Below are 24,641 nucleotides of genomic sequence, written 5' to 3' on the forward strand. Positions count from 1 at the left end.
CTCGCACGCTTAAAGGGACTCGGGATTTGGGAATTTCATCCAGAGGGAAAACCGCGCTTGCCGAATGACGTCACTCCGAAGTATCGCTACAAATTTTACTGGATCTGTACAGAAATATTTAATCAATATTTATTAAAAATATTTAATCCAAAGCGACCAATTTGTGCTTTTTCAGACGTGGGATTTAGATACAGTATCGATAAAATTAGGATTAATTGGTACAACTTTGTTGAAACTGGACTCAAAAACACATGCAGCATAATGCACTTTATATTACAGGAATGAAAACTTGTGAACTCAGAAGGCTGAGGATCATTTCACAGTTTTGGAGTGCGCTGTAAGGGAGCCCATCCTTGATTCTTCATCCTTGTTGCTTCTACACAAATAAAAATAAACTCTTCAGCTACAGATGTAGTGAAGCCACCGTGGTATTTCTCTTACCTGCATACACACTTGTACCTACAAAAAACTCTTACACCTTAGAGTAGGCATCCTAGCTCAGCTTTTTAGCATATGCAAGACTCTTGTAAATTTGCTCCCTCCTTTTGTTTGTTTTTAAATAAAATATTGATCTCATGGCTTAATAAATTTTCATGTAGGAAGTAGAAGATTGTTAAAAAAAGTCTTTGTGTAGTGTATGTAAACAGTAGCAATTAATGTAAACATAACATTTCCCCTCCTGAGACATCCACACTGCATTTTTGTAACTTCTTATTCATATATTCATTCCCTATATTCCATCTATTCATTCATCTGTAATTCCATAACTGCCCAGTTGGTTATCAAATGCATTAGGTATGTACCCTAAATCTCCTTAAAATCAGAAAGTAAATGAAGTAATAAAGTATTCGTGTAGTCATTTTCATTATTCAGGATTTCAATGGATATTTGTTTTCATTGAAAACTGTATTCATCACATAAACCATGAATTATTAATTCCCTCTCTGATCAACTGTTGCAGAACAGCTAAGGAATCTGTTATGAGGATTAAATTCCAATCGTAAGTGCTGGGGCCTGCGCTGATCTTCAAACCCTTCAATGCCCTTCAACCCCAAAGTACATTTGAAAAATGTCAGCACATCCTTTTTCTTCTAAAAAATGATAGAGTTGCCCCAAATCCATATGATTTCCCCTGGCACCATGTGCATCAAAACATTTTTCTTCCAAAGTGGAAAACTTCCGTTGGTTCTGAATCTCAGCATGTCCTCCACCTTCCAAAGAAACATCTTCTCTGTGCCGAATGAGAATTCTTTTCCACGTTAGTCTTCTTACTCTGAAAGCAATTGGAGAAATACTAATCTATCTATAAAATAAAGACTGTTTTAGGAAATACTATGGAATAACTATTATCACAAGAGTCAAAAAATTCTGTTTGTGTATATATATATATATACATACACAGACAGAGATAATGGTTCATGAGCTGGTCATAGAAATACTGCTCACATGCAAACACTCTCATAAGGAGGAGCTGGAGCTTGGTTTTTTATATCTCCTCAGGATTCCAAAACCTTAATGTTATTCCTCACAAAATAATTAATGAAGATGTGGTTTTTATTTCAGTGCTCACTTCTGCCTTCCCCATGCTAAGAATTCTCATACTCTCTTAGCTGTTATAATCAAATTACAATGTTCATTTAGTCTGCATTGCCCAGAAGTATAAGTGATGGAAGCAGAATAAAACACGAATGTAAAGTGATATAAGAGCACACATATCTAACACAACTGGGGCACTGTTGCCCATCCCTAGAAAAGTGACACACAGAGGAAAATAAAACAGAAATAAATGTGCACCATGGTTGCTTTGATTGCTGCAACCAACAGTACAGTGGATATTCAGAGTTGTAAATACATTATTATAAATACAGTACTTGGCAGATCTTTAATCTTGGAAAGTGACTGGATTTCCCACCTTCTGGGGAAGAATATAACATGAAAAAATGTTATATTCTAACTGCTAATGGCATTTAAGTACAAAGAAAAACTAACCTTGACCAGAACTCTTCACAATTACTTTGTAAACCTTCTACACAAACAACACCTGGTTTCCCTGGCATGCAAAACCCTGAAAGAGAGAGCTCCTTAGCCCAGTCAATAATATTCTTTCTTTTTTGCTTGTTGTAAATGTGATGACTGTACATCCACAATCGAGTGAATGTAGTGACTTCTGGCTGAATGGCACTTGCAGTTGTCACTGAGGAAGATGAAAGCTCTTTGTCAATGTAAGCAGCTGCGTAGTCTTTAACCCATTGCCTTGCACTCAACATGCAGGGCTCACCACTGCAGTTTTGCATCAAATATGTTTTTAGATCAGAGTTCAGGTGAATCTGCTGAGAGCGGCTTAATAACGACGACCTAAAGGAAAGTACAAATGCAGTTATTGTGTGCTTACAATTCAGCATGTTTTTAGAATCACAGAATCATAGAATCGTTAAGGTTGGAAAAGACTTCCAAGATCATTGAGCCCAACCTTTGACCAATCACCACCTTGTCAATTAGACCAGAGCACTGAGTGCCACATCCACTCATTTCTTGGAGCACCTCCAGGAACGCTGACTCCACCACCTCTCTGGGAAGCCTGTTCCAATACTTGACAACCCTTTCCATGAAGAAATTCTTCCTTGTGTCCAACCTGAACCTTCCCTGGTGCAGCTTAAAGCCATTTCCTCTCATCCTGTCACTGGTTGCCTGGGAGTAGAGTCCAACCCCCACCTTGCTGCAATGTCCTTTCAGATAGCTGTAGGGAGAGGTCTCCCCTGAGCCTCCTTTACTCCAGACTAAACAACCTCAGCTCCCTCAGCCACTCTTTATACAACTTACTCTCTAGACCCCTCCCAAGCTTCTTAACTTTTGAAAAGTTTTACTTCAAGCTGCCAAGAAAATCAGGCATGTTTACATGATATGCACTTGCTACTGATATTTAAGTCACATTAGCTGTGAAAATGTCTCAATTAGTATTTAATTGGTGTGCTAACTCTTAAATTCACACACAGTACTACCAATCTGTAAATCAAAATCAAGAAAAAGGCACTTCAAAAGTAAGTATGGTGGCTGGACTAATTTCCCATAATATGCAAGGCTACTTCTTTAAACAGAAGTAAAAAATATCAGAAGGCTGGGAGCAACAGCATTGTGACAGGGGAAAAAAAAGACCACTGGCTACTCATTCCTTTAGTTAGTGTTAAGCTTTGTCACAACAGGCAACGGTCTCTCTTCTTGAGCATGAGACCTATGAACAATATCTACAGTAACCTTTCTGTACAGATGATGGCACTCCTATACACTTTTTCCCTTTTCTTCGCTTATTTGCTGAGCACACCAGAGAAATCATAACCTTTTAAGATTTGATTTTCTTCAACACTTGTCCACCCAGCCTGATCTGGCAGTAAACCATCAAAAAAAGAGGACTGCTTTCTCTTATTATAACTGTATTTTTGTAACACACAATAACTTTTAAATGCTTTTATGAGCTGCCATACCTCACAGTGATTTCCGGTAGAACAGTTGGATATTTAAATGGCAAAGCACAGGCCATAGAGAATTCCACCTAAAAACAAAGGAGCAAATGCTTAGTTCAAGTAAGCCCTAAAATCCCACAAAAAATAAAATAAAATAAAGCAAAAAAAAATATATGTTCACAGTACCACAGAGGCATTAGGGACCTCAGCCTTTACATTCAGTACAAACTGAACTTTCGAAGACGGCACCTCTGCAGACTCATTTTCAGCATAGTGTTTCAGTTCAGCTAGAGCCAGCTGGTCTGTCACAGCAAACTCCTCCTCATAAGGAAACATGCTAGACAGTAAATCTAACTCTGAAATCTGCATCTCTGCTTCTTCTTGGTTAGTCATTTCTGTTGTCCCCTGAGCAAAGAAAAATTTAGGGAAGAAAAATACAGCTTGAATGTGGGACAGATTTCATTAACTATCCCTATGTAAATCATATTATAGAATGACAGAATATTCTAAGTTGGAAGGGACCCACCAGCGGTATTGAGTCCGACTCTTAGCCCTGCACAGGACACTCACAAGAGTCACACCATGTGCCTGAAAGCATTGTCCAAACACTTCTTGAACTTCGTCAGGCTTGGTGCCACAACCACCGCCCCCGGGGAGAGTGTGCCAGTGCCCAACCACCTTCTGGGTGAAACACCTTTTCCTAATAAACAACCTAAATCTCCCCTGACACAGCTTCATGCCGTTCCCTCAGGTCCTGTCACTGTCTCTGCCCTGTCCCTACCCTGCCCCTGCCTTGTCCCTGTCCCGGTCCTTGCTCTTGCCCTTGCCCTTGCCCTTGCCCTTGCCCTTGCCCCTGTCCCTGTCCCTGTCCCTGTCCCGCTGCCCTCGCCCGGCGCTCACCAACATCACAACGGAGCCCGGAGCGGTGGCGCCCGCGCATGCGCGGACACGTCCCGCTCCCAGCCTCGTCACGGCCCCACAATGCAGCGCGCCGGAAGCGCCCATGGCAGCCGGTGACCGCTGCCCCGCCGCTGGGGGATGAGGTGAGGTTGCCGTCTGCCCCGAGACGGAGCCATGCACCACCGAGTTGTTCGCCCCTCGGCACCGGCAGGTGAGGGACGGGAGCCCCGCGCTGCTAACGCTGCGCTCCTACCGCCGCGCTCTTACGGCCGCGGCCTCTCTCCTCCTCCCAGCGCGGAGCTCTCTCCGAAGCCACCGCTCCGGCCGGGACACGCGGCGCTCTCGATTGGCTGCGGTGCCTGTCAGTGATGGCGCGGGAGGCGGGCGCGGGCCAATGGGAAGCGGGCGGGGCGGGGCAGCGGCGCGCGGCGTGGGGGCGGCGTGCACGTGGGGTGGGGGCGCGGGGCGGCCCCGGGGCTGCGGAACGGGACGGGCGGAGCGGCCGCCTGAGAGCCCACCTGAGTACGGAGCGACCACCTGAGTACGGAGCGACCATCTGGGCACCCTCCTGAGAGCCCACCTGAGTACGGGGCGCCCACCTGAGTACAGGGCGCCCATCTGGGCACCCTCCTGAGAGCCCAACTGAGTACGGAGCGCCCATCTGGGCACCCTCCTGAGAGCCCAACTGAGTATGGAGCGCCCATCTCAGCGCCCTCCTGAGCGCCCACCTCAGTGCCAAGTGCCCACCTGAGCGCCCACCTAAATACCGAGTGCTCACCTGAGCGCCCACTTGAGTACCAAGTGCCCACCTGAGCACTCACCTGAGTGCCGAGTGCCCACCTGAGCACTCACCTGAGTGCCGAGTGCCCACCTGAGCACCCACCGAGTGCCCAGGTGAATGCCCAGCCGGGCTGTGCCCATCCACAAGGCACACCTGCTCCCCGTCGTGGCGGGCTGTCCCTGCTCCCCTCAGGACCGGGCTGTCGGCTGGCGACAGGAGGCCGGCAGAGCCATTGGAGCCCAGCCTGCTCCCCGCCACACCCCGGTGGCTCCCAGGTGAGCCTCTGAGGGCGTTTTGCCAGGGTGTCAGGTACAGGTGCGCATTTGCAGACTGCTCTATCTTATCTCAAAAAATACTAAATAAAATACCAAAAACAACGACTAAATTAGTCGTTTAGGCGGTGCAGCGTGTTTCCTGGTGAGGGCTGTGCCCTGGAAAGGCTAGTGCAGAGCCTGTCAGAGAAGTCTGCCCAGGCACAGCGTGGGTTAAATTAATAGCTACACGTGTTCCTGCTGTCCTACCTTCCTGGCAGGAGCAAGGACAATTTGGAAAAGAATTTTAACAATTAAAAGTTGTTCCTATAAGGTACGTATTGTAGTTTTTGCAGAAAAATGCGGTCTAGGGAAGGGTTGTTGGATGAACTGTCATTTCTTTTTGTGAACTAATCGAATGCTAAGTTGCAAAAGTTGATAATTCTGCCCTTAATGAAATGTCTGTCAAGCTTCCATCAGCAACTGGGTCATCTGCCCTAAGAGCATGCTCACATACACATGCTCATGCAAACGTGTTTGTAAAAGGCTTTTCATTAAAAAAGTCGTCTGTGAGTATCATGCCTAAGCTCTTCCCCGCTTAGTTTCTCCCTGATTCTTTTGGTGTGGTTTCATTTTTGGCTGCGACCGCCGCGAGCAGGCAGCTGGGCTCTGTGGCTGGTGTGCTGCCGAGTACGAGCTGAGAAAGGGGTTTGAAAGGACGGGCTGATACAGGTCAGATTTAGTGCTGACTGTGTTTAAGTGAAGGGTGGACTGCAAAGACTGCAGAGACTTGATTTGGAACCCTTTTACCTTCCTTGTTGTCATTGTATAGAATATGTCGAGTTTTAAGTTTACCTGAGCTTTTTGGATGATCTTTAGTACAGGGGCTACAGACTAAAATGTCCTACCATATGTGCAGTAGCCACCTTTTTGAAGCCAAGTATTTGGTTTAGGTTTCTGTAGTGGTAGATCACTCTTGTCGAGAAGAGTCTACAGGCATAGCAAATAGCAGACCCATCTGAATTATTTGCTTGATGTGTGGGGAAGGTGATGATAAATCTTTCCCAGTGAAGAAATTAAAAAATTGGAACTCCCGTCATCTGTGTATTTTCAATTATATTAGAGTATTTGCATGTGTCAGACTTCATCAAAGACACAAGGAATTTGCAATAAACAAAACAGAAAGATTGTGATTGCAAATAACTTCAATTGGGGCAAAACTAATTCTTTTTCATAAAATCCCTGTGTTGTTATTAGTTAGAGTACAAATCCTAGCGAGTCATAGTATTTTTGATACTAAAGTTTCCAATCTTCTTGGTTTGTGCAATGCTTTTGACTTAAGATTTTAAATCATTTGGGTTTTGTAATTCACACTGTGATCTTGTCTGTACAACAGCTACAATTGTTTCATGTTAAAATATAATTACTGGTTTTTTTCTTTTGAAAATGTCAAATCAAGGCAAGTTAGTTCACCTCAAGGGACAGCTTAGCCATAGAAATAACTTGCGTAGCAATGAACAAGTAAAGCCAAAATTGCTTTCTAATTTTATTATTTTTTCTTTCCTAGGTCACTCTTCCTTTTAAGAACAATTACAGACTACAAACATGGGAAAGAAACGCATCAAAGGCAAAACAGCACAGTTTGATGAGTCTCCGGATATACTGAGTATGTTTCCCCAGAGAAGTCTGTGAACCTAATGTTTTTTTACCCTCAAAGAAGGCTTGAAAGCTGGTTAATATTAGAAGGCCCTTACACTAGTCACTGTCCTTGAAGTCTCATTTACAAAATGTGGATTTTTTAAATTGAAACTGAAGTCTAACAAGAAACGTGTTGCTACTTTTCTAAGTATGCTAGAAAATAATAATCTCATCTTGAAAACTAATATTGTTTTCTGGCTTTTAGGAAACTCAGACACACAGTTCTTTACTGATACACAGACTGTATAAAATTTCTCAAAATATAAAGGATTTGTAGGGTCAGCTGTTAAGCTTAAGGCTTAAGTAGCATTCTCCTAATGAAAATTTTGTTACAGAAGATTCTTGCTTTAGCAATAAGGGCTGTGATTGAAATATTTTCTGTGAAATAATTTGTCTTTATTGTAGCTGCTAATTTAGTACTGACCCTGGACAGTTCAGCTCTCTAGTCATAGAGAATTTTGGTTAAAATATCTTCCTTTCCTTCCGTTCGTAATAGTTCCTAATCCCAAATAGTAAATTTTATTCTAGCTCTACTTGATCTCACCCCATCTTGAAATTTAATTTATCTTGTTTACCCTGGTTATTGTAGGTTTTGTTTTTCCTTGTGCTGTGTAGCATTCTCTTCTACCACCTTGTCTACCAGGTCACAGAGTGCATCTTGCTCATCTGTTTCACTGATCCCGACTGGGGCAGTGAATTGAGCCATGCTGATTTATCTGTGAGAGAGTGCACTTACAAGTTCAGCCAGGAGGCTTGGTGTGATGGCCTGTTTGAATTCAAGTCTACTGTACTTTGTGTTCCTCGGTGTCCTGGTCTTCTTTGGATAGCTTCTGTCTCCTAGGCTTTTTTAGCTGCTTTTGTCTGGTTTGGTTGTTTGGGTTTCTGGGGGGTGTTGGTTTGGGGTTTTGGGTTTTTTTATTTGTTTCCTGGAGTCTAGGTCCATGTGTGCTGTAACGGTTCCTCTTCTTCTCCAGCAGAGAGATCAGTTATGGTGTCTTTGCTGAGGGCATTTCACCTCTTTGGCTATAAATAGCTTATTTTACCATGACAGAGTTCTGTAAAGCCACAAAAGAAACTAAGACTTATTATGAATAATTCAACTGTAATAGTAGTTGGCAAAATACAAAAGTTTTGGATTTCTTTTTAAAAAATTTGAAGTTGTAGATGAAGCTTGTGTTTTTTTTAAAGGCTTAAAGAATGCATCTAAATATCTGTATTTGTCTTTTGTTGGCTAGCATTTGCACTGTGCTAAAATCCTGTAATCTTGGACAGGAACAGAACTGTAGGTCCAAAATTTGCACCAGTTTGCTATCTTGAGGCTGTAATCTTGCATGGGATCCTCAACAAAGATGGATTCAGAGCTGTTACACTATCTGAGCAATAAAAATACCTCAAAGTACAGGACTTAAGACAGCTTAATTATGCAAACAGTGGTATAATTCTTGTCAATAGCTGTTTTGCAGAAATGTAACCAACAACTTGAAAAATTAAACAAGAAGAAATAAGATAGTTAAATTCCTGAAAGTGGCTCTTAGCAACAGATGCCTGTTCTTGGTGTAATCATTCTTAGCAAAGTTTGGTTAAATAGATGGAGTTCACACCAGGCCCAGAAGGTGCAGTTAGGTTGTAGTATCTCAGTGCAAAGTGATAACAGCACGAGAACTATGACTGCCATTCTTTTTTTACCATAATCTGCTGCATAATTTCACTGAGGCAGCTCAGCTGGAAGCAGAGACTCCATAATCTCCACTTCTGTAAGACAGGCAGTTGCAGCCTTGGTGATGGGAAACTGTGGTAGTGGGCTGTGGCTGGTTTGGGAATCATAACACCACAGTAATAAAAGCCTGACATACTAGGTAAGTGTGTATCCAAAAGTTCTGTCAACTCCTCTAACTAGATGTAACTCTGAGGGAAATACTTTTAGCAATACAATAGTTTGGGATGCAGCAACAGTATCCCCAGATTCTGAATGAGGATAATAAAGGGTTTCTTTCTGATACATCTGATAAATTGTCAATGTTTCTTTGACTCTAGAAAGACTATCCTAACTTCTGGATTGCTGCCTGTGTCCTTAACATTTGCATTTGTTATGATACCTACATCCTTCTTGTGCTTTTTATTTTGTAGAACCTACATGCAAGCATATTCGTAAAGGATTGGACCAAGGTCATCTGAAAAAGGCACTGCTGAACGTGGAATGGCATGTTTGTCAGGACTGCAAGGCAGACAATAAGACACAAGAGAAGTCTGAGGAGGAGGAGACTGATGAAGGCCCTTCGATATGGTTATGCCTAAAATGTGGACATAGGGTATCTTTTGTTGTTAATGTGTCTTAATATCTTTCAGGGTCTCATAACATAGTAGAACAAGAGAGCTTCTAATTAAACTCTAATATTCTTTCTTTTTTTATTTTAAAGGTGTTGCTACCTAAATGATTTTGTATGCTGTAGTGTAGTTAAAAAAATGTCTGCTCCAAATGTCAAATGAAGTACTTGAAAGCTTGGCACAAAGGCATTTAGCAAGCTTAAGGCTAAAACACCATCTTGAGGACTTGTTTTCCTAGAAAGCTCAAATTATTTTGCTGAGAAAGTAAAAATGCTCCTAATTTGTGATTTTTTTACAGTAAGATCTTAATGCTCACATTAAGTCATTAAACTTAGAACTCTGCATGCTGACGAGGGTTTTGTTCTGTTTTGTTCTTTCAGGTGTTCTAACTGAAATTTGTAAATTAAATGTTCAGTCCCAGAGCAGCTTTATAGTTATTCTGCACCCAGTAAATTGCCTTTCTATCTGCAGAAATAACTCATAGAGACCCATCTGTTGATCCTATTTAGTTTAACATAATTAAACAGTATTAATTTTGAACTCTGTTTGTACTGTGACTTTATGTATGTTTCATTGATTGTCAGCTGGATTTTGTGACACTTCTGGTTGTCAACATTGTAGGGTTGTGACAGAAATTCTCCAGACCAGCATGCTTTAAAGCATTATGAAAAGCCAAGATCAGATCCTCACTGTTTGGTTCTCAGTTTGGACAACTGGAGTGTGTGGTGAGTTTGTCAGGTGACACTTAAAAGACATAGCTGAAGGACAACAGAGGCTGGGTTATAATTTGTCTTTTTTTTTGTGAATTCTAGGACTTACCTCTAGGTGTATATTAAAGTATTTCCATACGCATAAGTCCCAGCAGTCTTTGCTGAGATTTGCAGAATAAATGTTATTTTCTTGTAAAATTTATAATTAGAAAATTTTCATAATCAAGGCTGAAATAGACCAATTAGTAAATGTGGTTGACTTCATATTTTACTGCTTTTACTTGGTCAGAATCCTGACGAATGGAAACAAATGTTGATATGTAGCTCTAAATCATAACTTTAGACCTTGGGAGAAGGTTCTTTCTGATATGCACTTACTGAGAAACTTACTTTTATTTTCTCAGTAAATATGATTTTTTGATATCACATGTAGTCAGGAAGCACAGCTGTAGAATTAGAAAATGCTACTGAATCAAGCAATACAAAATCCATCTCCCTGGCAGTATTTCCTTCTCTTAAAAGGAATTATACGTTACTATATGGAAGGAGGAACCCTAATTTTCTAAACTATGCTACAGAAGTACTGTACCTGATGTAAAGAGTTTTCATTTTGCTTAGTAACTTTGTTTGATGATTTAGTGTCTGTCATTATGTTCATTTTATATAACATTACCTGTTTTACTTGATCATATTTAGCACTTACGTGTATTGAACTTTGGAATGAAAATGGACATTATTAATAATGTGTATTACTAATGAACTACTGAATTCTTTTTGTGAATTTAAATTAGTGTTAAAATTGTGGGGCTTTAAGTGCTTTTTTTTCCCTGTTTTTAATCAAAGTATTTGTGAATGAGAGGAAGTTGTCAAAAGAGGACGTTTTTGCTTCCTCCTAGAATTTCTTGGTTGTACAAAGTTGCCCAAGAAATTATTCAGAGATTGATATATTGGCTATAAATTATTGTTATAAATCAAAACAGTCAAAAACTATATTACACACAGTGGGCCTAGTACATAAATTCTGATCAAAACTGCTTTTGCTTTTATTAATGATATGAGTATGTGAATAAATCTCTCTATGGTGTGCATGCATACGTGGTTCAAATTGGATACGAATAATACCTATAAACAGTTAAAAGAAATGTTTTAAGTTTGTAGAGGAAGAGGAGTATGCTGCTCTTTTGCATTTATAAGTGCTGTTGTACACATTTTCAGTGCTAGTATGGCACAGCAGTCGGATCTACTTGTGTTTTTGCCCCGTTGGTCAAGCAGCCATTGCTAACAAAACTTTTTCCAATCCCTCGATTCTTTCAAGGTTGCCTACAAATTTTTTGACAGATCAAGGCTTATGATGTTAAAACTGCCCATGGAAGTAACATATCATTTGTTATTCCAGGAGTGAGAATGCCTATTTTTATGGTTAACCAGACAATAGATATACAATCAGGGATCCACAAGTTGAGCCACTTTTTTTTAATGAGATGTGAAGAAATATGACAATTGCAGCTAATGCCAGGGATGCTAGAGATTGCAGCTAATGCTAGGGAAGCACTTTGCTGCAGACTTCTTCTGCTTTTTATATCAGAAAATTGAATCTGATATAGGTAATCCTGAAATCTGCTGAATGATTTGTACCTAAGAACTGTGAGTGGTGTGTTCCAAAGTGCAGAAGTATTTGTAGTCTCTTCAGTACTTTTTTTTACCTCCTCAAAGAGCTGAACTACAAAATTGATATATGTAAAACTCCTTCAGCTGTGTGTGTTCTGGCAGAATTTTACCCTTCTTGAGTCTTTATCACTGCAGCTTGTCTCACAATTTTGTTTGAAGCAAATTACTGACCTAACCATGCACTTCTTTGCTCACAAAGAGACAAATAGGGTTTGTATCAGCAACAGAAGAGCAAATAAAAGTCCACTGGTCTAGTGGTGGACACTGATTTATTTCTGATCCAATTTAAATATAACTAAGTACTTGCTTGGCTAGAATACTCAGAATATTTTTCCATGCCGTAACATTCGTAAGTCATTTCCTTTAGGGACCGATATCTTAGTTTCTTGATTTGGGGCAAAATTTATTTTCCTTTAAGTTTTCTGGCAGTGAGGTTTCTAAGCATGTCTCTTCAGAGTCTAGTTTATATTTGTAAATTGCAACCACCAGTCACCAAAATAATTTACTACAGATAATTTTTAAACATTTTATTTTCATGATCAGAAGTAGATTGAACTCTTCTCTAAGACTTCTAAATCTGAAACTAAATCTTCTAATTTTATAACTTTGTATAATGAATCACATCAAACAAGCAAATAGTTCAGGATTTTTAAATAACAGAAAAAAATAGCATTAATTGTTTTTCTTTTGGGGGCGGCGGAGGCAGGTGCTACATATGTGATAATGAAGTTCCGTATAAAACTTCAACCCAATTGGGCCAGACTGTGGATTTTGTTAGAAAACAAGTTTGTATTGACTCATCACGTCCAGGTAAGTCATTGTAGTATAGATACAGTAAATCAGAAAGTCTGCTAAATGTAGGAGACAGTACTGTAAATCCAGAATTTACACTAAATTAGATGTAGCACCTTAGGTTAAAGGAAGAAGTTTTTTCTCCCTTTTTTTACCCCTTTTTCATCACAATTCTGATAGTGTAAGTTATGTCCTAGCTCATGGACCTGATTGGATCAGGATTTTGCTCAGTGTCCCCTAAACTTTTATAGATAAGACATACAAGAACAGGAGGAAAAAAAGACAGTTTTACTGTGACTTTTTAAAGAATGACATTCACTTTTTCTGTGAATATGGAATTGACTTCCAGTACTTAACCATGCTGTGTTTATTCATCAGTGTCACTCAGTCTCTCTTGAGATCTAAAGGAAAATTGTCATTGCTTAAGGATAATTTGATTTGATTTTTCTTAAGTATTTTTCTAGGTACTTGTGAATGTATCAGCTAGAATGACTAAGTCTCCACCTGTTGCAGCACATTTCCCAATGGAAGGAGTACTCAAGAGGTTTTTTCACAGGGTCTGTACATTTAGAATAGGCAACTGCAGTGCTTTCAGAACTATTAAATACTGTGTTTAGCCTGCAGTCTTTCTGTAAAACATGGTGATTTAAAAGCAAACAAACCCAGCAAAACCCCACAGTTTCCACAATGGCAAAAAAAAAATGGTTTTGTACAACTTCCCACTAGAAAACTTGGAAGAATTTGCATATAAAAATAAATGCTGTAAAAAATGGCTTTTAAAAATTCCAACACCATCTTACACTTGGGTGAAATCACAGGCCCCTTGGGAAATGGATCACAAACATCCAGCAATGCCAACATGGCTGTCTCCAAATTCAATTTGTTCAGAAAGCAGCTGAGATTTTCCCACAGGAAGCAGAATCTTTTGAGTGGTCAGTCTTTCCCACACACGTAGTTTCTCTACATCTAATATTTGAACTTCCTTTCAGTTGCCAAAATTTTCTTCTCAGGTTTGAACTGGAAAATGGATGAATACCAACAGGCAGTTGTTGTCCATTTCACATGTTCCATCTGTTGTTGTCCAGCCATCTCTTCATTGTCCAAAGATTGTATTGTCAGTTTTCCTTGCTTTCTCTGAGCTGGCATTACTTGATTTTAAAGTTAATATTAACTCATAGCCCTGTTTATCAGAAATCTAATCAATCACTGACTGCCAAGCTGGCAGAACAAGTGTGGGTGTTACTGTGGAAATTGCCTGAAATCCCCTTGTGTTTTTATTAAACAGGTCATTGAAACTTTGAGCAATACACTAAAGTAATTTGGGGGGTAATATTTGTAACGTGTCTTAAAAATATAAACCTTCTGTGTATATAAAATGAACATGAGAATGCTTTGACGGCGGGAGCTGGTTGGATGTTGTAGAAAGCCCTAACATAGGTGATTTTGACACAGGAATGAAAATTGAGACAACACTTGCAGAGCTTCAGAGGTTGGCATGAATGGCTCGTGGGCCAAGAGGCATGTTCAATTTGCATGCTAATCTGAAATGGCATTTCAGGTGGATCTTGATTTGTATTTGTTGTTGTTGTTTCGTTCTGTTTATTTTTTAACTTCTGTTACCTAGACAGTTTAAGAACCTAAACCAGCATTGTTACACTTATACAATTACAGAATTAATTGTCATATGTGTAAGTTTTAAACATTGTAGATTGCTGCTGTCTATAATAACCTTTTCCTAGCCTATTCCCTGTTAGTGAGTTAATATGTGATATGTTTTTTTTAATTATTTCAGTAGAAAAACAGCAAGAGAACGAAGAACTTGAAAATAAAAAATTAGAAAAAGACAGCAAAAATGAGCAAGAAAAAGAAGTCTCGCTTAAAGAAGAGAATTCCCATTCAACTACTAACTTGGAAGTCACTGTGAAAGGACTTAGTAACTTGGGGAATACATGTTTCTTTAATGCAGTGATGCAGGTACAGAAGTTATTGGTATTTAAAAAAAAAAAAACAACTTTGAATAGAAAAAAAAGCTCTAAACAAAATGAAAAAGGCCACAACAACCTCCCCACCTCAGCATTTTACAGCGACACAATTAGACTGTGATTTTTTTCAGCTGCCAAGAATGATGGGTTCTTTCTAAAAATAGTGTGTTGGCCCAGAGAAATTCATAGAAATGGAGCTGCATGTTCAGACTTGCTCTAAGGGGAAGTAAAAAAACCTGCCTTGTCTGTGAGGGGACAGCATTTTTCACTGACGTAATTAAGCATGCCACCTTCCTAGTTTAATAAAAATATGAAATAGTCTGACACATCACCCTTGCTGACCTCTTAGAATATGAGATTAGTACTCCAAGAGCATGGGTGTTTACTGCAACAAAAATGTCTCTCTCAGCAACAGGAGATCAAAAGTAAATGTTAACGGGATGAGCATGTTGCATGCATTGCCATCTTGTGTCTTGTTCAGCTAAGATGTGTATTAAAACTCACATGTGATCTTGTGCTCTTAGGCCTTTGATACTGAAGCTTTACTGAAACAAAATCCCCACTGTACTTGCAGATTTTAGTAAAGTGTTTGCTTTTGATTTATTTTTAAACGCTTTTTAAACCACCCACACTGCATTTTATCTTTTGATTTTTAGAAACAGGCACTAGTAAATACACTTGTCAAAAGATCAATCTGTAGAAAAACAACAGATTTACGGTTTCTGCAATTTAAAGTAGTATTTATAGAAGGCACTTGGAAGTCTCATTAGCTGTATGGAAATTCCAGAGTAGTAGTTAACAATTCTAGTTCTGTGTTTGGGAAAAATAAATTGCTGCTAATCTAGTTGCTACAAATTCCATGACTAGTGGAATTCCTGTTGTCCCCAGTTAACAACCTCTTTCTGTCTTTTATGTTCTACAGAATTTATCACAAACTCCAGTCCTGAGGGAGCTGCTTAAAGAAGCTAAAATGCCTGGTACAACAGTTAAAATTGAGTCACCTGAGTTATCCATGGTAATATGCTTTGACCTCCATAGTGTTTGTCCCCACCTTCAAGTCTGTTAAGGGAAACAGCAATACTTATCTCTGGATTTTAAAGCTGTTTCAGCTAAATACTAACAAGATTAAGAGGTAAAATCAGCTGGAACTTCACCATTGACTTCTGTAAACCTGCTTCTGAATTCAGTGGAGGTTTTTTGTTCAGAGTGAAAGAGCAGTGATTCAGTAACTACTAGTTGTTGTAAAAGAAGTGCTTGCATTATGATTAAGTTATTTAAAGGATGACAATACGTGACTCTTACTGTAGTCTCATTTGTCTAAATGCAAAATAGGAAACTAGAGGATGTCTGTAGCACTAACTTAAATAATGCACCTGTCATTACAGTTAGGGATTTGGATGGGTACAGGTAGGGATTTGGATGGGAAAGAAAGGTCACACTTTTTTTTTAAGAAATTGGGGGTTTTTTTCCTAGTAAAAGCAAGAAATCCAGAGTTGGAACTAAGCAATACATAATTAATGATTTTTGGTATCATTTCATGATAAACCATGTGTTGTTTTTGTCAGGTTAACTTATTGCCATTTTGGAATTTTGTATATTCTATATTACAACGAAGTTTCCAAAAACTGAAGGGTTTACAAAAGGAAAAACTTACTATAGAAGAATCAGTCACTAAATTAAGGCAAACCAGCTCCTTTGCTTTTCTTTCAAACAGGAACCTCAGCTGATAAAACTAGATCAGCCATGTCCTTTGACATTAGCCATGCATCAGTTTCTGACAGAAATGCAAGAGACAAAAAAAGGGGTAGTCACTCCTAAGGAACTTTTTGCTCAGGTTTGTAAAAAGTGAGTATCTGTACAATTGCATGTCATAGTGACCATGAAAAGTTTGTTGTTTAAAAGACGGTCAGTTTTTCCCCTTTTTTTTAACACAAGCTCACATCACAGCATATAAAATTTGTAGAATACTTAAAAAGCTTTGACAGAAGAGAATAAAGTGCAAAATATAAATGAACAGCAGTAAAATGAAAGATATTCAGTGACATATAGTGATTATTTGGCTATGTATTTTTAGAAAATACCATATGTAGACATTTGTTTTTGTATACATACATTATGAAGACTTCGTCCTTGTGTGCCTGGTGTGAGTTGGTTTTGCTTTGTTTATCTCTGGGTTCAGTTACACTTTACAAGTAATGTTTCATTTAACAGAGCAATACGATTTAAAGGTTATCAGCAGCAAGACAGTCATGAATTGCTTCGTTACTTACTTGATGGAATGAGAGCAGAAGAAATCCAGGTGAGTGCTAATTTCACAGTTGTGCATACCTTTCTTCTCCATACCCCAGACCCAGACTTTCCCCTTTGCTGAGGGGAGAAAGAACCTTCTTAACTGAGATACATCAGCCTCTGTAGAGTGGTTGTGCTGCCTATAGCACTTATTTGAAGCAGATTAGCAAAGAGAACCCCCAGAAAAAGTGGGTTTGGAGTATGTGTGGTCACTGTAAAGAGTGTCTTTTTGTCTTAATTTCTGAAATGCACTTGTGGAAATTCCATAATTATTTTTTTTTTTTTGCCAGTTTTAGTTTGGGCAAGTATTTCATCCTTAGACTGATTTTCTTACATACTAATTGGAACATTATGGTTGCAAGCCAGATGATTATTTTTTTTAATATCTGCAGGAACTATTTTGTGTCTCTGCAGATATTTGTGGGGTTTGTATTGATTCTCTTAATTGGTGAAGATTATTATTTTTCCTCCCTCTGAAACATTTCGTAAAGTGAAGTGGTTAACTGAATAAATTTAGGAAATTTTACAGTGTGTATTTTTTTTTAAATTTCAGCAAATAAGTGTTGGAATACTGAAGGCATTGACTGAGTCTAACAAACAAAATGAAGAAGAACTTAAAAAGAAAATTAAAGGTAAAATAAATTATCACAACATCAGTAACATATAAAATCTTCTCTTTTGCTGAAGTATATAAAGTAACATTAATAGTATCAACTAAAAGATACATGTTTAATTGTATAACTTTATGCCTCCTGAATATGTGTGTATCTAGAATAAGAGGCTCAATATTTTCAGTCTATATTTAAGTCTCTTGCTGAAGTTGGTGGCATTTCCTTTGTGACAGGATAAGAGAGAGTTGATTCTGTAGACATCGTACATTATGTTTGGGTAGTGATTAATCATTAAATTAAAATATTAGCATGGGAATGTAATTTATGCAGCCCCTAATAACTGTTACTCAACAGTGGTATAAAAACCCCCGAACAGCAAACAGAAGAATTTTTAAACTTTTTTGACATGACTTAGGATGAAGAGAAAATTTAAATGCAGACTCTGTGCTACTCTGAAAATACAACTTGAGGAAATTGGTTTTGCTTGTCATGTGCCTATAGAGACAGAAGTTGGTGCTTGTTTTTTAAGTTCAGATAGTTGCTAACTCTTGAGAGAAAACGGGAATTCTTACTGGGATGGAGTACTTCTGAGAAAATAGGTAAATGCATCTAAAGTGGAGAAAGTGGTAAAGGTGTTGGTTTAACCAAGCTGTTTTCTGCAAATGTGTTCCCTCCCTTCCTTTGATATACAAAAGATGGTTAATTTAAGAATCTTGCTGTACTTGCTGTCCTGAGGAAACTAAAACAGGCCAACATGTTCCATTATACACATTGCATATTGTATTCTCTTTTTTTAATTTGGTATGCCATAATGAAATTGGTTGCCAATATATTGTATTAACTTTACTATATACTTTTTTAATTCTCAGAATATGAAAAGAAGAATGGAATACAAAGTTTTGTAGATCGAATCTTTGGTGGAGAATTAACCAGCACAATTATGTGTGAGGAATGCAGAACTGTAAGTAAACTGTCCACTTTGAAAAGCCTAGAGTATAATATTGTGTCATCTGCAGGAGAGCCTCAAAGTGACTGTCTGTAGAGATGAGAGCTGACTAGCTGCATGCTTTTCAAAAAGGGGCATGATTTGGCTGGAATCTTTCTTTCCTTCTGTTATAAAGCTAATCTTTCAGTTCTTTTCAAAAGCCTTCCAGAACAAGAGGTCAGCAACAACAGGCTGCCTCTGCCAGAAAAATTCCCTCTTAGATTCCCAGTGAACACTTTCCTGCCAGTACAAACTGTAGAGCAAATGAATTTTTCTGCTACCAGGAATATGCTGTCAGGAGCCCTTTCCTTTTTTTTCATCATTTCCCACCCTGAAATGACCGTGGGATTGGTGAACAGTTAAGAAGGCTTTACTGGGAGGATATACCCTGATAATTAAGTAATTGAGGGTATTAGCAAGTGGGCTGGGTAGATGTCATGATAGATTGCAGCTATCAATCTCTTAGACCCTAAGGTGCATTCTCACATTCTAGACCACTAGATCACTGAAATTTGTAAAAATACTTCTTGCTTATTTCTGTGGCAATGGAACTGCTAGATTTTGGTCATTTGTGAAGGTAGATGAGCTGTGTTTTACATTTGTCTGCACAAGTGAAAGCAGGACGTGAATGTGAATATGCACATAAGCCTATTGACAGCAAGCCAGCTGCTTCCAAACAAAATTAAATTGGATTCTTGATTATTCATTTAAAGGTATCCTTGGTCCGTGAGTCTTTCCTTGATTTGTCACTTCCTGTACTAGATGCTCAGGTAAGAAATTGTACATGTTTGCTTTTTGGCTTAGTTTTTTTTTGCTTATATGAAACACTTTTATTATACAATCATTAGGGAGTCAATTCAAGCATCTTTCTAGAAGTCTCTTTTGCAAACTAAAACTGCACAGAAAGATAGAGAATAAGATTTTTCATGAGAAAAACCTTGTAAGTGCTTGTAAGTGCCATGTAAATGCCTGTAAGATGTGGCTCATAAATTGTGTCTGGAAAATCACACAGGTTGCTTGAATGCTTTGAGGTTTTTTTCCACTTTTTTCATCCATTTTTCTCCACTGAGTCCAAGAACACTTCTCCTAATATTCAGGTTATGGAATAAAGTTAAGAAACGTTGGTAGGATAGTATGTGAATACTTATTTGATCAATATTATTTAATTTGATCAGTCTCCAGACACTCAAAAGACTTGATTTGCTTTGTGGTTTGCATTGATAATCTGTATATGTAATATTTCAGATTTGTTGTGTAGCACTTGCTCACACAGAAGTTAATGAGTAAATATTGAAATGAAACCCCCACAGCCAAAGGGATCACATGTCTTCTGCCACAAACAAATGTCACTTTTAGCAGAAGCAAACAAATTCTGTGGCAGGCACTTCAGCTGAAGATGTCTCCACTTGTGTAAAATGTTACTCTTCAGTTCTTTAACGACATCTGCCAGAGGCAAACATTATGTTGCCCCCATACAGGTTCAGAATTTGGCCTTTGATAGCCTTAATTATACATACTGTTTCATTCTGCAAGTCCTTGTTTCACATGGACCCCCTCTGGAGTGAGACACTCCTTCATAAACATTAGGGGGTGACTAAGTTGTATGTTATATCATTAAAATGTTGTATCTTGAGCTGAAAACTCACATAACATCTCATCCCTACAGTTTTCTTTGGAATAGTAGTTTGTTATTTGGGACAGTAACATCGCTAATTCTGTGGTTGTTTTGTGGCTTTTTGGGTTTTGTAGAAAGTAAAAATTACAAAGAGAGAAAACATCAAAAAAAACAAAGAAAAGGAATCTGAAGATGAAGAGGATAAAATCAATGACCATTACCTTAAGCAGAAAGATGAGCCCTCTGGTACAAGTAAGCACCTTCAGAAAAAAGCAAAGAAACAGGCCAAAAAACAAGCCAAGGTTGGTTTTGATGAGTATTTCACTTTGTGCTTGCAATTTCTGTTAAAACCAATTATTTTTGCTCCCTTAGTTTAGATGAAGGAGGAGACAACTTAGAATTTCTCCTCACTCAAATGCACAACTGAAAAGACCAATTATATCTACATCTTTGCTGTTAAGAAGTTATATGTTCTATTAGGGGTTGCTGTGCTAGGAATAAGCTAATATCCAGAGTAATGTTGGATTTGTTTGCCTGTATGAAGTAGCCTTAATTGGTATCAGACAGCTGTTTTCCAGTCATTGATTGTAAGAATATTCACAAAACTTTAGAATACAGACATAAGAAAGGATCAGGAAGATAGCAGGTGGCTCGTTATTTGTATTTTGATAATATTGTGTAAAAAGGAGCAGTGGGAACTATATCTCAGTGAGGATAAATTCAGTATTGGTGGAACTGATCACCTCTGATCATTAAATCATAGTTTATTCTCCCCTCCTCCTTCCTTGTGCATCTATGGCATGCCACTAAAAATTTGATAAAGAAGTGGTAAGAAAGGTTAAATATAATTTATACTTACTGTGGGTTTTGTACCCTTTTATATTATGTATTCAAATGTGCAGAGCCAGCGCCGCCAGCAAAAACTTCAAGGAAAGGTGCTTCACTTGACAGATCTGTGTGCAACTGGACAGTCAGAGAGAGATGTCGAGTATAACCAAGAATCAGAGACAGAAATTAACTCTGAAACTCTTGATATGAAGAAAGAAGAGGAATCGTCAGATGAGTGCAAAGATCACAGCTTAACTCAAAAAGAGTTGACTCTGCAGGGAAATAATACGGAAGTTCAGAGCATGCATGAAAATACGGGAAAGCCAGACCAAGAGTGTGTAGAAAATGAATGTCTCGTGGATCTCCCTATGGAAGGCTTGGATTCTCCTATAAAGTTCGTCAATGGCCTTGACAACCTGTCTTTGAAAGATAAGGATGATGACAATGCAGATGAGGAAGAGCTTGCTACTGACTTTGCAAAACTACACTTGGGTGCCAATGAATCTGATATGAGTACCTTAGATGACCTTCAGACTGTTCCCAACAAGACATGCAAAGTATCGACAGAAGATCCCGAAATGGCATTTTGTACTCTGGCAAACAGGGAAGACCTGAACCCAGAAGAAGGTTCAATCCATCACTGTTTGTATCAATTTACCCGTAATGAAACACTTACTGAGACCAATAAACTACTGTGTGATGTATGTACACAAAGACATTGTGGACCAAAGAACAACATAAAAAGTATGACAAACTGTTTTTTAAAAGAAAACTTTAAATATGTTCCTATCCGCTGTTTGGGTGGGTAAGGGTGGTGGGAATACCCCTAAAGTGGTGTCTTTATAACTTTGTCTACTTTCATTGTACAGTTCATCATGTTAAAGGGGAATGTTCAGCTTCTCAGTTGTTGTAGTAGATGACATTATAACAGTTTATATAGTGAAATTAAAGGAATTCTTGCTGTAACATTTGTTTTGATGTTAATCAATGGTGGTTTTTCTTTTCTGCAGGTGAAAAGAAATATGTTTATACTAATGCCAAAAAACAGATGCTAATCTCTCTTGCTCCTCCAATTTTAACTCTTCACTTAAAGAGATTTCAACACGTAAGTACCAGGCTGATGTAGGTATATAGTATCAGTTTAATATGTCTACATGCACGTAGTACTAGCTCAATTTGAAAATATGCTAACATCAGTTTTATTTCCCTAAACTTTTGGTCTTTTTCCCAGTTTGGAAGGCATTGGTGTGCAGCATTGGGTTTTATGGTCTCTGAGGTGTTAGGGTGTGTTTTCTTGAAAAATATTCCCTTAATTAACTGGAAAACACTGTTTTGTGAGCTTATTTACAACATATTTCCTCATTTTTCTTATTGCTTACTGTATCAAGCAGCATCTTAGCACTAATGGTTTCCTACTATTACAGCAATTCCTGGACTCTTACATTTCAGTAGGTATAGGTAGAATATGATCCCTTACTAAATAAGTGCAACAAATAAGTTGGCAGAAGTGGAAAAGAGAGGATTCTAAGCCTTGTAAGGGGCAGAGGGGAGAAGGAAAGGAAAGCAAAGCAACTTAAGTTTTATATACAGACACTGAAGTAAAGTGCCTTACCTCTTTATTCCCAAGTTGTAGAAAAAAATTTTAGAGTTTTAGCTTTTCAAGAGAGAAGGAGGAAAGGGAGACAGTACTGCCTCTTCTAAATTTAAAATCGTTTGGTGTTTAGGACAAGATAATTGAAAAATAGGGGAGGCAACTTTAATTAGATGAAAAACAATTTCATATAGATAATGGAAATGTGTAGCCTATTCCAAGAGACTGTAATATGAAGAAAATAACATTTGTCATCATCTATTTTGTTTTTCCAGTTTGATACTGAACCATTATTTGATTAAGGTGGGAGCACAAGTTGCATCACTTTTGATGCTGTAAGATTAGATCCTCAGGCACGTTACAGTATCTGAGAATCAAGAGTTACTCATAGTTACTGAAGTACATTGGAGCTGATTCTTTTTCCACTTTTGCTACCATTAAGTTAATGTAAGAGTGAGCTGAAGAGCCGTCTTAACTTGTGCTCCAGTGCAGCTTGTGGGGGCAAGGAGGTAATGCTGGAAAATTGGATGCTGGAGGAAAAAAAAATAAAAATGTTGCTTTTTCCCAGTTTTGTGTAATGTAAAACTAATTTTGTATTGTTGAAACGTTAACCTGAAACATATAGTAACTAAGCATGGTTTTAATATGCTCCATTTTAACATTATGGGGTTTTCCTCTACTTTGGCTGTTTAAGGCTGGATTTAATCTGCAGAAGGTTAACAGGCATATCAAGTTTCCAGAAGTGATAGACTTGGCTCCTTTCTGCACAGCTAAATGTAAAGTAAGTGGGAAAACAATCAGATTATCCTTTCACGTGTTCTAATGTGCTTTCACAATGAAGCTGATTAGCAGAATCTTTGTAGAATGCTTGTCAAGCTTGTTATTTTGTGTGATAATACCAGATAACTCGTACTCGAGTCGGTGTACTGCGCTGATCATGGCTGTCGTGCTTGCCTGAATCTGTAATGACCAGCTTCCATTTCATCAGCAAACAAATCAGTTTACATTCTTCAAAACCCAGTACCTGACCAACATAGCTAAACTTCTGCTTTTCTAGAACGTGGCTGAAGGGAATACAAAGGTATTGTACTCTCTCTATGGAGTTGTTGAACACAGCGGAACAATGAGGTCTGGGCACTACACTGCCTATGTTAAAATGAGAACTATGAACAACCACCTCTCTGATCTCGTCCTTCGAGGACAATCTCCTCAAGGTAAATCGTTAGAAATGTTTTACATATTCTTACTCACAGAATCACAGAAGGGTTGGAAGGAGCCCTAAAGATCATCTAGTTCCAATCCCCTGCCATGGCATGTACATGCTCCAAGAAGGGCAACAAAGCTGATGGAGTTGTATGAGGAACAGCTGAGGGAGCTGGGGCTGTTTAGCCTGGAGTAAAGGAGGCTCAGGGGAGACCTCATCACTCTACAACTGCCTGACAGGAGGTTGTAGCCAGGTGGGGGTCAGCCTCTACTCTCAGGCAACCAGCGACAGGACGAGAGGAAATGGCCTCAAGTTGCACCAGGGAAGGTTCAGATTCAATGGGGAAGAATTTCTTCACTGAATGGGTGGTTAATCGTTGGAGTGGGCTGCCCAGGGAGGTGGTGGAGTCACCATCCCTTGAAGTGATCCAAGAAATGACACTCTGTGCTGCATTCTAGCTGACAAGGCAATAATCAAAGGCTGGACTTGATGATCACAGAGGTGTTTTCCAACCTTAAAGATTCTGTAATTCTGCTCTACAATTCGTACTAATGAACCATAGTAGAATTGTTTTAATTCTTTGTAATAACTTTTTACTCCTTCATTTTTCCTTTCTCAGCTTTAGAAACTGAACCAGTCAAAGGGCAGTGGTTCCACATCAGCGATACCCACGTACAAGCTGTCTCTGCATCCAAAGTGCTGAGCTCACAAGCCTATCTTCTGTTCTATGAGCGGCTGCTGTAACTCAGCAGAAGAGCCTTCTTGTGCGTGCAGTCACCTTCTTCAGGTGGTCTGAGCGAAGGCAGAGACTTGCAAATCATGTTTTTAATGTGTTGGAGCTACTGTATACAACAGGAATTCACTTTATGCTTCTTAAACACACTGACAAGTGGTTAACTTATACTTTTTCCAGTGTTTTCACTACTTTTCAATAAAAGTTTTTCTCAAAATTA

At 38.7% G+C, this 24,641-nt stretch overlaps 2 protein-coding genes across 6 annotated transcripts; one reads left to right on the forward strand and one right to left on the reverse strand.

The window, feature by feature from the left end:
• Window positions 1–93: 93 nt before the first annotated feature.
• On the reverse strand, window positions 94–4,666 carry RWDD2B (RWD domain containing 2B). Of its 2 annotated transcripts, none has more exons than XM_064644035.1 (5): window positions 4,612–4,666; window positions 3,645–3,863; window positions 3,480–3,547; window positions 1,990–2,355; window positions 94–1,273 (listed from the first exon to the last, which is right to left on the reverse strand). In XM_064644035.1, exons 2-5 carry the CDS (start codon window positions 3,849–3,851, stop codon window positions 1,036–1,038), a joined length of 879 nt encoding a protein of 292 aa, XP_064500105.1. In that variant the 5' UTR covers window positions 3,852–3,863; window positions 4,612–4,666; the 3' UTR covers window positions 94–1,035. The 2 variants fall into 2 exon arrangements, with proteins under 2 accessions (XP_064500105.1, XP_064500104.1); XM_064644034.1 differs by lacking the exon at window positions 4,612–4,666 and adding an exon at window positions 4,359–4,465.
• USP16 (ubiquitin specific peptidase 16) lies at window positions 4,438–24,641 on the forward strand. 4 transcript variants are annotated; one of them, XM_064644027.1, is made up of 18 exons: window positions 4,438–4,569; window positions 6,958–7,056; window positions 9,216–9,397; window positions 10,035–10,138; window positions 12,498–12,601; window positions 14,376–14,557; window positions 15,488–15,580; window positions 16,280–16,410; window positions 16,777–16,864; window positions 17,408–17,486; window positions 18,335–18,426; window positions 19,164–19,220; window positions 20,200–20,367; window positions 20,968–21,637; window positions 21,904–21,998; window positions 23,179–23,265; window positions 23,542–23,698; window positions 24,308–24,641. In XM_064644027.1, the coding sequence occupies exons 2-18, from the start codon at window positions 6,996–6,998 to the stop codon at window positions 24,430–24,432; spliced, it is 2,475 nt and encodes an 824-aa protein (XP_064500097.1). In that variant the 5' UTR covers window positions 4,438–4,569; window positions 6,958–6,995; the 3' UTR covers window positions 24,433–24,641. The 4 variants fall into 4 exon arrangements, with proteins under 4 accessions (XP_064500097.1, XP_064500100.1, XP_064500101.1 ...); XM_064644030.1 differs by having other exon boundaries at window positions 14,379–14,557; XM_064644028.1 differs by lacking the exon at window positions 4,438–4,569 and adding an exon at window positions 5,664–5,724.

This window comes from Pseudopipra pipra, chromosome 2 (assembly GCF_036250125.1).
Source record: "Pseudopipra pipra isolate bDixPip1 chromosome 2, bDixPip1.hap1, whole genome shotgun sequence".
Lineage (NCBI taxonomy): Eukaryota > Metazoa > Chordata > Aves > Passeriformes > Pipridae > Pseudopipra > Pseudopipra pipra.

What these genes read in the sequence shown, in the direction of transcription:
- RWDD2B (XM_064644034.1), bottom strand. Translation starts at nt 4,463, where the DNA reads ATGGGCGCTTCCGGCGCGCTGCATTGTGGGGCCGTGACGAGGCTGGGA. An exon ending in CGGGCTCCGTTGTGATGTTG is followed by an intron (nt 3,864 to 4,358) that starts GTGAGCGCCGGG and finishes TTCTTTGCTCAG; the next exon opens with GGGACAACAGAAATGACTAA. An exon ending in TGTGAAGAGTTCTGGTCAAG is followed by an intron (nt 1,274 to 1,989) that starts GTTAGTTTTTCT and finishes AATTGCTTTCAG; the next exon opens with AGTAAGAAGACTAACGTGGA.
- USP16 (XM_064644027.1), top strand. Translation starts at nt 6,996, where the DNA reads ATGGGAAAGAAACGCATCAAAGGCAAAACAGCACAGTTTGATGAGTCT. An exon ending in TGAGTCTCCGGATATACTGA is followed by an intron (nt 7,057 to 9,215) that starts GTATGTTTCCCC and finishes TTTATTTTGTAG; the next exon opens with AACCTACATGCAAGCATATT. An exon ending in TCGAGGACAATCTCCTCAAG is followed by an intron (nt 23,699 to 24,307) that starts GTAAATCGTTAG and finishes TTCCTTTCTCAG; the next exon opens with CTTTAGAAACTGAACCAGTC.